The sequence below is a fragment of the Micropterus dolomieu genome, linkage group LG18, assembly GCF_021292245.1.
Source record: "Micropterus dolomieu isolate WLL.071019.BEF.003 ecotype Adirondacks linkage group LG18, ASM2129224v1, whole genome shotgun sequence".
In the NCBI taxonomy this organism is placed as follows: Eukaryota; Metazoa; Chordata; class Actinopteri; order Centrarchiformes; family Centrarchidae; genus Micropterus; species Micropterus dolomieu.
Window position 1 is genome coordinate 10,515,320 of NC_060167.1, and position 13,311 is coordinate 10,528,630.

At 41.4% G+C, this 13,311-nt stretch overlaps 1 protein-coding gene across 5 annotated transcripts in view; it reads right to left on the minus strand.

Moving 5' to 3' along the window:
* Positions 1-13,311, minus strand: part of ephb2b (eph receptor B2b) — a 126,148-nt gene that overhangs the window by 31,582 nt on the left and 81,255 nt on the right. For all 5 annotated transcript variants that reach the window (XM_046076163.1, XM_046076161.1, XM_046076162.1 and 2 more), the window contains one exon: positions 2,647-2,802. In XM_046076163.1, the coding sequence (XP_045932119.1) occupies positions 2,647-2,802 (156 nt within the window). The remainder of the gene's footprint in view (positions 1-2,646; positions 2,803-13,311) is intronic.

A 13,311-nucleotide genomic window follows, 5' to 3' on the forward strand; every position in this document is an offset into this window, starting at 1 on the left:
ATTCAAATACATCATATTGCATATTCCTATGAAACTGGTAAAAAAAAAACATACATATGGTATGATACATAGGGTTCATTATTTAGATTTACATTAAGAACACAGAAAAATGGGTCAAACTGGTAAAAATCTGAATACAAAGTAAAAGGAACGAAAGAAAGAATGAGGTAGCCTTTTCCTTGAAACAAAGGGAAAAAGTTTGGTTTCAGGAATCACAGTTTAGGGGGTTTGGTGCTAAAATGTAAACTGATATAAAATGACCATTTGATGGCACCACTGCATCCAGATCTGCACCACAAACAGCTCACTTGTTCCTTGACCCATAGCCTGACTTTCACTGAAATTAGTTTTCAAACCTGCCTTAATAGATTTTTTTCCCTCTTGGGGAAAGCAGAAGCAAGCTGTACACAACACAATGATTCAATAAAGTCTTATACATAGATATGGTGAACGTGCTAAATGCTCCACTATGTTCCCTAGGTAGTCACCAACTGTGCCTGTCTGCCATTGGACAGACACAGCTAGGAAGAAATTGTGCAGTGGGTTTATCATAGCCTTTTCACTGATAACTGCTGCCTGCTGCTTGTCAAAACAAGGTTGATGAGAGAGGTGACAGTGGATAAAAACAGTAAAGTTGAGGGCCTTAAACCAAAAGAATGAGCAGAGACATGCTAAAAGGCTCTGCAGAGCTGAGGGTAACTGTAGAGTTTGGTGATAATTCTCTGTGGGTTCATCACTACTAACATCTGCTTTCACATAGTCATAGGCACATAAGTCATAATCATAGTCACTGTTAATATAAAAATAGTGATTATAGCCACTTTAAGATATCCTGCTAAATGCACAAAAAGCACAGAATCTAACAATCGGCTGAAAAATGTATTAGTAAATTTAATTTGTAGTAGCATTCTGAAGTTTTCCTTGGGGATTTTTTGCTAAAACATGGGGGAAAAATATCTTACAGGGAAGAGATAAGATAACAATGGTTGTCACTCAACAGCCACAACTTCAAGGACGCTGTACTTTTGCATAAACTACATTCCATTGCATTGTTCTAATTTTATGATGGAAGATGTGTTCTGTACTTGATGGGGTAGAGGGCATAATTGCCAATTTCACTAAAATAACCCCTACACAGGAGAAGAGAAAATCCACAAACTCCACAGATACCATATCCTCTTGGAGGTTTAAGCTGACTGTGTTCCACGCTGGCAGTGTCTCTTCCCTCGGGATTTCATTTACATTCTCTCATTTTCCACGCTGGTGTCCACTTTGTCAAGTGTTTTCTTAACATCTATTCTTGACAGTTTTCTCATGAAGCATCATATAGAGTTACTGCAGTGGAGAGCAACCTACTGTTTCTCCTGTTGAGACATTCTTCTGCCTCTCAAGCTAGGCATTACGCGGTGGAAACTTTCCACATGGTGCTACATGTTGAGTGACAGACCAAACAAACAAACAGTGAGAACTGTTTATTTTTTACAGCCATGTGCACTTAATTATGGAAGACGTACCCTCCAGGACTAATGAGATAAACAATTCCACTCCGCAACATCCTAAATCTGAATCGATCACTTCTTATTTAACCTCCTTTTAATTGGCAGCAATTAACAGATCTCTGGGTCTGGAAGGAAGCCCATTGGAATGCCCTTCTTGGTGTCTCTCATACATGGAAACATAACTCCTCCTTGGCATCCCCTTCCTGGAGAGGCAGACTAATACCCCCCCCCCATTAGCTAGCGGGCCGCTCTGATGGGCCCATTCCCTTGCTTTAATCAGGCTGGGCCCTGCTGCGCTTAATACGGGTGACGTGACGCTGCTGCTTTCTCATTCACAACAGCTGCTCGACTCCCAGAGCCAGGCTTATGCAAATCTCCTTTGTTGGAGACCATCAAATCTTTTCCCCCTCTTTCCCTTTCAACAGGGAAAGTGAGGGGAAAAAAACACTACCAAAACGTTGAAAGGGGCTTTTTTCTCACTCCCCCCGTTTTGTTTTAGGTAGACCACACTCTATGTACTGATTCTCTGTCTTTCTCACATAGGCACAACCCCTCTCCGTCTCTCTCAAATTCTTTCTCCTTCTTTATTCCTTTCTACGAGTCTATCCCTCACGCTCTACCCCTGCCTCGCTTACTTTTGCTTTGGTCTATCCTTCAGCCTCTCTCTCTGTCTTTCTCTCTCACTCTCTCTCTCTCAACCTTGGTGTCAGCCTCAAATTCAAATTCAAACAGCTTCATTGGCATGACAAGAGATGGTCTGGCCTGGGCTCATTCTCCATGCCTGCTCCTTCACAAAGCTACGCGGCCTGGCCCAGTAACCTCTGGTCTGGCTTCGAGTACGGGCTGTATGATGTTGGGGAAGGGCAGCCGAGCCTTGTGCGATGGGTCAGATCTGTGGACAGCCACACTAAGGGCATGTCAGCGTCGTGTTCATGAGAGGGACAGCTCTGACAGGGTTTCTCTGTTTGGAGTTATACGGACTACCACTGTCCTTTGATCCCGAGGCTCTTCTGCTTTCGGTTGTGAAATGTGTCAAAGAGTTTATATTTGAAATCAAAGACTTTGTGGATATGTATTCATGTCTGTGTACTATGTGTGGAGTGCAAGTGAAAGTTCTCATATATATCAACCTCATTTCTATACATACTTGTGCACGGCATCTGGAGAGGATCTGAGTCGGTTCGGTAGTATCCGTTGCGGCAAACGCAGTTAATGGCGCCTTCACTGGTGGTACGGCTGTTGATGGGACACTGCATACAGGGTTCATCTCCTTGAGTCGGCTTGAAAAAGCTTGACGGGCAGGCTGAAAGACAGAGGATGATGTAAAGAATTACAACCACTTTTTTTAAAGCACAGAAAACATATATTCATTTCTTTGTATCAAAAAGATTTTTATAGTATGACAGTAGCAGGACAATTGAGCCTAAAATACAACGTAAAGATACTAGGTACTTTTTTAGTCCATAAAATGTCAGACAAATGTCTATTACAATTTGTCAAGGTGGGTGATTCAAAGATATTTAATTTATAAAAATATAAAACTGAGAATAATAAATAATAAGACATTAGTAATTTAGTAGTGTTTTAGTTACATCTTGCATTACAATAGAAGCCATCAAGTGACCAGAATTCAAAACAACAGGGAAAAAAACACAGACCAGGAGTCCAACATGTAAATGTATAAATACACACCAGTGAAGCCTTGCATGTGAGGCAACTTTCTGCAGATATGGCTACATGGCAACATGCTGTAAATTTGCTTTGAATTATTCACCATGCTCTTGTTGCCTGAGAAATCTCTGAAGTATCCTGCTTTCTGTTAAGAGCCCTTTTAAGGGCCTCTCTGTGGAAACCTGGGAGGAAAGCTACATTCATGAAAGAGAGACGATGATGAACTAACACACCACAGCTGCCATTAAATTCTGTATTTGTGTATCTACTTGCGTGTGGGTGAATCACAGGCTGTATATGGGGTAAATCTGTTTGTACATTGCCATAAGCATCCGTCATTGCAGTGATAAACAAACTAACTTAGCTGTCTGTGAAATCCCCTTATCCTCTCCTGAGTCGCATTCGGCCTGAACCTTTACTGCTAAAAAATAACCTTTTTCCAGCTTTTGCACCTGCACCAAGTCTTTTTTTTTTATAGCATGGGCTAAACAAGCTAAGGTTTTGCTTCAGGTAATCCAGCTCCCACCTGCCCCACCGATAAAGGAGAAAATACACAGACGTTGAGATAGAGGTGTTGGAAGTACAGTAACACACGGGATGCACTGCATATCTGAAGTTAAAACCCCTCAGGTCTTTCAGTGCTGTTATTTTTCTTTAGTAACAGTGTAAAGAGCATAATACTTTATGGAGGAGAGGAAACAAAACAAATGATCTTTTCCAACAATTTATCTAGCCTAATAATTTTCTATAATTTTTATATTAAACGTGATAGGTTCATAGGAATATTTTTTTAATCCACTATCAAAGCTGACTTGTGCTTGAAATATTTAAAAGAATATGTCCCACTCATTAGGGGAACCATCTTTTCTCCATTTTCTATATCTTTCTAAAAACTTACTCTAACATGATTGCAGTGTTCTACATTGTAAAGTAATAAAAATATAGCCACTATTTCATTCTGAGGCTGCACTGGCAATTACAGCTCAACTGTAGCATCTGGAATATGGAAACATTTGCAGCTGTAACTTCCATTTAAAAGAGTTCAAAATCACAAAGCAGAATTATTCCAGGTCCATTCCTAATGTTTATATTAGACAGACACACCACTGTACTCAGAGACTATACAGGCCTCTTTTCCCCCCTTGTTACTCAAAGTGCATTACTCAGCGCCATCACCTTCTACATCTGACTATTATAATGATTCAAACATTGTGAGAGATGCAGACTTTTTTTTAAACAAAAAGCAATAGACATGTGTCTATTGTCATGTCAAGACATGTCAAGATATGCTGTGACAGTATTGCAAAATGTACTTTCAAAATACAATACTAAATCTTTGACTACAACTGTGTAAAGTGATGGAGTTAACAAAGTAATTTTTGTTGATGTTATTGATACTCTACTATTCATATGAATTCTATTAGTCCAGCTGCATCACCAATTGGAGGAGAGAGTTGTGGTTCAGTATGATCAACTAAACCATATATCTTTAGTGTGGGCATAGTGAAAACAGCTTCATTAACATGATTTGTTTAAAAGAGAAGCTGTTCCCATTAAAGCCACATCATGTCAAGCATCTTTGACTTCGGTTATCTTTGTTATATTATCAAAAATTGCAGTTGCAGAAAAAGTTATTACAAAATAAAAACGGAATCTTTAAGATTCCGTCACTAATTATTAGCTTTGACATGTTTTTCTCCCATGATTGATGGTGGAAAAGGGTTTGGACACAGAGTGAAACATGAGGCTTGGACATTCACACTGCCAGTCAACAGGCTCCATGAATGAGGCCCAGGCAACAACTATGTGGGGAATTGGGATCGAACCTCGGCAGCACAGTGAAGTCTATGGGAGTTCGGCGCTCAGAGGAGAAACACCAAAGGAAACAGCATAAAGAGGTAGTGAAGGGGGGAAGGAGAGAGGAGAAGTGTAAAGATAGGAACAAAGAGAGGAGAGGGGAGAGGTGGGGAATGGCTGTGTTTAGGAGTTTTTGAGCCATGGAATTCAGCGTGTTACTGTGCCCACAGTGAATGTATGCGCTGCAACAGTATGCAGACTGTGCATAACAATCAAAACAATGACTTTAAAATCTGCAAGGGGAGGAAAATGAAAGAATACAGCTGATTAGTACTTATAAAGCCCAATTATGCCTTGCTACCATAGTGGTTGTATTAAAACAAAATCTGTGGTAGTTGTTGGATGGCAGCCCGGTGGTCAATGCATTTTTTCCCCACCAAACACCGAACATATAAAGGCACTTTTTTTTATTTAAGGAATAAAAATGTATGTATGTGTTTATCCATGCTTTTATTCCTTAAATAGTGTAACTGACAAATCCCATCAATATATTTCCATTGTTGTATTACTTTGGTTTGTCTACTGTTATTTCAGATTGTGATCTGTTTTGTTTGGGTTGTCATATGCTTTTCTATTGTTCTTTATTTTTGTCTTTGTTTTGTACATACATGCTAAAGAAAAAGCAAACTCAAATATAAGCACAAAAGTCCTTAAATATACTACTGGTATGTTTACCAGTAAAAGACAATTTACATATGCTGTTGCATTACCCTCTGTGACAAAGTTTTCTCATCTGATCCCTCAGAAAGTTAAAACAATCCATGAAAAAACATCCAGTTTAAGAGGACACAGTATTATATGTCTTGGCATGCCTCTCTGCCCTGCCACGGTCATTATTTTGGGGGAAATATTTGGGGAATTTCCAGTTTATACCCAGATGACAGATTTTAAGAGTTGCAAAGTTGTCTGGTGTCAGATGTAGAGAAGCAGAGACGTGGAGAGCAGTGATTAAAAAACAGATCAGAGCTTTAATTCCCTACCTCCCTGCCTGCCCAGATTGCTGCTGTTGAGCTGTTTGATCACCATCCTGGCAGTCTTGCTCAACATGCAAGAGATAGATGCTGTTTTTTGGATGTTTCCTCTAAGATATCCTTCTGGCAAGATGAGTTAATTAATGCAACAACATTCATTGACAACAGCTCCTCTGTTGTTCCTGCTTCCTATACTTAAAAAAAACACACAGCGCTATTAATATTATTAATATCATAAAGCAAACTTGCCACATTTTGCTATCAGATCTCTGGGGACTGCGAACGTGGATTCTGGAACTGGGACAAACAATGAAAAGTGGCAAGAAGAAGTCAAGAACAAAGACCACACAGAAAAGCTTTTAGAGAATTTATAAACACTTCAGACTCAGTTTAGTGGTAGCCGTATCAAAACTCCAGATCACTTCAAATTGGTTGCAGAGACATTGCAGGCATATTCTAAAATCTTATATTAAAACAAATGAAAACACTGCCAATAGGATGAGTTCAGTTTCCAGTGTTGCTTACTGTATTACATTACTCTAATCTCACACTGAGTCTGAAAGCTCAATCTGAATAATACCTCCCCCACACACATTCCAGACCCCCAGCTGCTTGTGTCTGTCTATGTTTATGACTTTTAATAACATATAGTGACATAAAGGCTTTAATTAGGGGTTTTCGCTAGACTCACTGAATAAAAATAGTACTGCAAGAGCTTTGAGAGGTAAGTCACTGCGCCAGGGTGCTAGTCAGATTTTACAGCAGGTAATTTGCTGGTTGTTTCAAAGGTTTCCTGAATATTACAGCTGGGGAGATTTATAGCACATTGAAGACAAGACCTGCAGCTCAAACCATCTGAATTCTACAAAGTATGTGCATCTGTATGTGACTATTTATGTGCATGAGAGGAGAAACACACAAGGAGAAGAGACAAGAAGAGAAGAAAGACACAAGCAGACAGAAAGACTGAAGAAGGCAGGGAGTGTTGTTTTCAGCAGTGATGCCAACATGACCAGCTATGCTGGAAACACTCCCTGTGATTCTGGCTCCTATGACCAAATCAACAGTCACACACACACATAGCACATAAAGAGAGGCCAAACACAGACTGGGCATTTGACATTTCCATCATGGCCGCCTGGGCAGGGCTGTACGCTGTGTGATCACAACCAGACAATCATCTGGCTGATACCAGGTAATCCAGCCTAAGGCCACACCTATTGAGTAAAGGAAGAAAAAAAAAAAGTCCCTTTCACCCACCATCCACATCTACACCACCCGATAGAGAGACTCTTTGTCCAGCAGTCCAGGGCATCACAGCAACAACAGCGCACCCCTCCGCCAGCCCCCCCTTCCATGTTCCCCCCGTGCCCCCTTTTCAGGATGGAATCCACCCTCCCCCAAAACTGCTTTATTTAATGAACACACTATTAAAGAAGAGACAAGGGAGACAAAGACAGGCAAGGTGCGTCCGTCTGCATGTGTGTTTGTGTGTGTGTGGTGTTCAGGGTGTGAAAGAAAAAAAGGCTGGAGGGTAAAAAAAAAAATGGAGGTGCTAGGTTTTGTGAGCACAGCAGGAAAAAGTGCTGAAAGCAGTGAAAATGGCCAGCGTCAGAGGGATTGTGTGTGTGTGCGGATGGTGGGTATTTCCCTGTATTCCATTGTGACCAAAGAGGCCGCTACAGTGAGCAATGTACAACTATTTGCTTTGGTGCCGCCCGTAAAAGCTATTTATATGAATCACTGCAGGAACAGATCAGAGGCTATCGTAAAGAGATGTGTTTCTTTTACAAGATAGACAACTGTTTAAAATTAGATTAAGCGAAACCTGTTAGCTTTTGCAGTAGCTTTCTCATTAACTCTTACATCCTGCAACCACAACTACAGACCATCAGCCTCTGAACTGGTCACATCTAAGTCGAGCGTTACCTCGTGAAACGACAGTCATGGCCACATTAACCAGAGGAGAGCAGCCTCGAGTTGTGTGTCTGTTCCTGGGAGTGAGGACAAATCACCCTGTCCCCCCTCTGCCTCCGCACTACCATGGGGAACACTAGCTAGCACTGTTTGCAACACAGGGTCTCCGCAATTCAATTAGGAACGCAGTCCTCCTCACCGTCTAATTCAATCAGGCTTGTGTGAAAGCTATTAGACAACTGGCATTCGCTTCATCCCACACACACACTGGCACACAAATGAGATATTCATTTCTCCCTCTAGGTTTCCATGTCTGGTACAATTAACAGGTCTGGGACTCTGCGTGGCTCCTCGCACTGTAAGCCAGGACAGTGCCAGTGAGTGAGGGTGACCACTGGTGACCTACAAGGTGTAAATCAGGCTACTCTCAAACTCAAGGAGAGCACAGGGTCATTTAATTGGGTTATTTTCTAAGGAACTGATCTCCAGCGTTTATAAATAAGACACGTTCAGCTTTTAGCAGCCAGGACAGCCACCCTGCATTATCAAATCCCTAAAATTACTGGGGAAAAAAAGACTCAGTCACTTCCATGGGCTTACCCAATGAAAGAAAAAACATTACGACCACTTATTTTAATGATCAGGTTCCACTTTTAACTCTATTAACTTTAGTAGTAAATCCCATCCTTCGAGCTTCGGAAAAATGCCTCAATCAACTCGACTCAGAGACTCGGACAGAAAAAATGTGATCTGTTTAAGTGCCTTCAAGGGGCGAAAACATGTTTACTGATCCAGACATCTTCTATAAAAGCATTCATGCAAACATGTGTCATTTTGTGAATGTGTATTTGTGTACAGCAAGGAACAAGGAACATGTGTGTCACGGGATGTGGGAGGACAGGGGGGTGATTAGAAAGTGATTTTTCCCTCTGTGTCCCTCAGCATTTCATTTTGCTCTAAGCTGCATCTTCTCTCCAGTTGTCACAGAGCTCACCCCCCCCCCAGCAGGCTCCTCTGAGACAGATTAGGAGCCAAAGAGAGCAGCAGATTAGCTGGAAATGTGGGACACCTGGGAAATGAGCTCTGATGGCGCAGGCTACTCGGGAGGGAGCACACACACAAACAAAACATGTACAGCGCACATTGCAGGAAACTTACGCCCTGTTCAGACTGTCAGCCAAAATCAGTCTTTTGGCATATCCAGATTGTATCCAGATTGATTTTAGATGATTTAAGTCTGGATATCAAAAAATCACGTGAAATGCGATTTTTGCAAATTTGATCCAAGCCACATTTGGAGGTGGTTTGAAATGCATTTCCAATCAGATTTCTACAAATGCGTCCAAGTCTGGACGTTCACTTCTGATTTCAAAGTATCTTTTGCGTCACTTGCAACGCGACACACAATGACAACGTCAAATCCAGAGTGACATGAGTGCAGAAGTGAGCAGAATAAACGCTGCTATGGAGTGGTACGGAGGAATCGCTGAACGCTGAAATGAACCTACCGGAACAAGGCAATATATCAACGCAGTGTTGGAAAGCCACGTCACCTGAGTACGTAGTTACCGCCTACATCGTTACCACTGCAACCCATGCAGATAGGTTGGTGATGTCTGGACACAAAATCCGATCTTATCACTTAAATAACAGAATAACATAATAACACAAATAACAGTGCAGACAGTTTGTCTTAAAGATCTGATTTGAGAAACAAATATGTTTGGCATGCAGTCTGAACAAAGCCTAAAAACACACAGGACAGCACATCATACACACCCAGACCGCATTTAATTTCAATCTTCTTCTGACACATATACATCAACACATAAAAAAGCATAGACCATAAAGAAGAAAGCTGTTAATAAACCCCATCTGGCCACTACCCAGAGGACAATTTCAGTTCATACTGTAGGGGCTTAACCTCATATATGTGGCACATATACAAGGCTCACCATCACAAGGTTTGGTATTTACAAGGACAAAATGAAGCGTGGAACACTGTTCAGAATGTCAGTGGCAGCTAAAAATACTTAAGTACTCTGTACTGTAAGGGAAATATTAGTCATGTAACAACTGTTGTAAATTAATTTCCACTAACTGACCTTACTTCTCATTATCTCCTTAGTATCGGCCATAAATAACACCAGCAAGCAACATGGCATAGATATAATGTGAATATATTATATATGTATATATAATACATATATAATATGCATGAACAGATTTTCAACTTCTTTAACTTTGCAAGACTTCTCACATAATTATTAATTATAAAAATATAAAACGTATAATCATAAATATGGAACATATTCTGTAGCTCTATATAGAAATATACTAAAAGAAGAATTGTAACCCGTTTTTGTAAATATTTAGCACACATACAGATACATGTATGCAACTAAAGCTGCAACTAATAAATTTTCCATTATTAATAAATCTGAGAATCATTTTTTACTTGATCTTTTTATCTTTAGCCTTGTGTGTCAGAAAATAGAGAAACATGCCCATTACAGTTTCCCAAACTTCAACAGGATGTCTCAGGTTGTTTTATACGACCAACACTAAAAAACCCAAAGACATTCAATATGCAATGACTTAAAACAGATAGATCAATAGATCAATAGTTATATGACTTCATCAATCCCGGAAAATCCTGGTAAATTAAATTGTCATAGCAGCCAGATAAGTAAAATTGCAAAAATCCACAACATAAATAAGCAAATGCAAATATTCAAACATTAACTATAGTGAGATATTAAGTAAAATTTTACAGTGTGCAAAGTAAATAGATCAGTACTTTGGTGTGTTATAGTACTTTAAGTACACATACACGCCGTACCCCACCCCACTTCCCGAACACTCAAGCTGTCTGGAGTGCGTCATTCCCATGTGGCAAACGTTAGTTTCTTGATTCAAACAACGTTGGCAGAGTGGCCCTCTGTTCAAGACCACAACGCTCTCATGATGATCATCAGGTCATAAATACCAAAGGGGAAAAAAATCAGTGAAAACTATCTTGACCACAGTATTTCCATACTGTCTGATAACTACCATCTGTCAATAGAGGAGGAAACAGAGATGAAAGGAGTGTATCACTGGAGCCATGCATGCAGCACAGTAATAACGTCTGGAATTTTCACTGCTCTCCCCCCCTTTTTTTTCTTTTCCCACTTTTTTTTCAGCACCAGGGAAAAAGAGGCACAAATGTGGAATGGCGAAATTACAGTCATCTGAGCCAACACATATACGAGTAGGGTAGGAATATGAACAAGGCCAGAGGGTGGGCGGATGTGGGGAGTAAAGCAGAAAGGGTCATTTCATGCAGGCAGATCACTTGACAGCTTGCTCTCCAGAGGATGTAGGGGTCCAATCAGGTTGCTGGTGGACCCCTTCGGTACACTAGGCTGCAGATGGCTGGGGTGTGGCAGGAGGCAGGCCCGTTTGTCGGCATTAATCTCCATTTAAGATGGCTTGTCAACCTTCAGGATCCGCATAACATTGGAACTAGCTGCAATCTATTCCATTTGTAATGACAGATCATTACCATCATGGACTGGTCCTAAATTGGCCACCAAATTAATAATAATTAATTCACTCTAATTCTGTTGCTGCTTGGGTAAGGGTCAGAATTAACAGAGGTAGGCATGGTGTTCAGTGGTTAAAAAACAGTCTAATTCAAATTAATTCAGCTCACTAATTTAGTATAATGATTAAGAATTAGTTGCTTTGCAGCCCTAATTTAATATGGCTTGGTTAAACCATATCACATCACATGTTATGTTTCAAAATATTAACTCTGTTTATGCAACAACAGCCTTAGCTTCTGTTTAACCTCCCACTGCCAGTCCAGTGATGTCCTGTATCTTTTTAAGAATTCCTACTGTTGCATAAATTTCTTCTCCCCCAAACAAAGGCAGTCTGGCCTTACTTAACATGGCATGCAACCTGAAACCAGAGACACTGATCTTCCATTGTCATGTGACACCAAACGTCAGTTATTGTGCTTGTGTTCTTCATGGTGCGATATTACACCTGTCTTTTCATGTACAGCAGCGCCTGAATGGGCGTACACAGTCTCAAATTTGAAACAGGTAGGAAATGAGGAGACTTGTTGTTAAGCTATCATTGTTGAGGCAAACATAAGAATGTTGGCAGTCTCCACCCACCCTCACCTTCACGGGAACAGATCACCTGCTGCAGAGCATTCCTGAAAACATCCACCCATCTATGAGAAGATTGTACAGTGCTTGCATAAGTTCTTCCCTAAAAACAAAAAAAAACAATCCTATTTCCCCCCTACGGACAGTTACTCACATACATTCCACACCACTCATAATCCACAGCACAGCTTTCTAAGCTTATGATTCATACATTTATTTTTAAGATGTTTGCACAGATGACTGTGTTTACAGTACAGGCTCTTTTAGACACACAGATCGATGTGTCTGAACACTTTATGAGTTTTGACTGGGGCTGTCAGAGTCTCTGTCTCCCAAAACCCCAAATGCACCCTTTTCTCAAGGACAGCTAGTTGCTAGGGCAACATGAGCCATTGCCATGTAAGGCAGCTTCCCCACTCCGTTCCGCAGGCTGCACCCGGACCTTAGAGCCCCAATCACAGCATCAGAATGCTGATGACAGTGGGACAGGGTGGATGAAGCAGGGTGAGTGGAGGTGGAGGATAAGGGGTGGAAAAGGTAGAGGAAGGAGAGGAGTGGGACGAATGGAGGATAATAACCTCAGTGACCTGCTGGAGATAGTGGATTGGTCTACAACTCATATAATTGTCTTGGCAGAGATAAGAAGCAATACAGGTTGAATTACGCTGCCCAGTCCGTGAAATAAACAACCCGTTAAAGTTGCCTCAATGTTTTGGAGCTTGCCGGAATTCATAAAATATCATCAGCTTCATGCTGATTTCAATCTTCCCTATCTTGTCCAACAGCCAGCATTTTTTGCCCGACACAGCAGCCCCAGTAGCTGGCATTCTGGCCACAGGTGAGCCGCAAGCAGGGAGAGGGGCGGTGGTAGTGGTGGTGGTAGTGTACAGGGAGGGGACGTCCTTTGTGCCTGGAGGCAGATGTAGAAAAAAGCTGACAGAGGCAATCACTACTCTGTATGTGTGTCTTTCTGTGTGTCTGTGTTTGTAAAGGACAGCACAGGGAGCAAAAGAAAGCAAGACAGAGTGAGAGAAAAATAGAGGAGACAGAGGAGTGAAGGGGGGACTGTACCAGAATCCAAACAAAGGCAGCAAGCAGCCGCTCCGAGCTCGGTGACAGAGGCTCCCTAAGGTGGGGTCTAGCTGATGGACAGGTGGCATAAAGGGGCTGCGTGTTGTCCAGTCAGTAGGGACAAGGGGGGTCTCACAGGAAAGGGGAGGTTGGGGGGGGGGG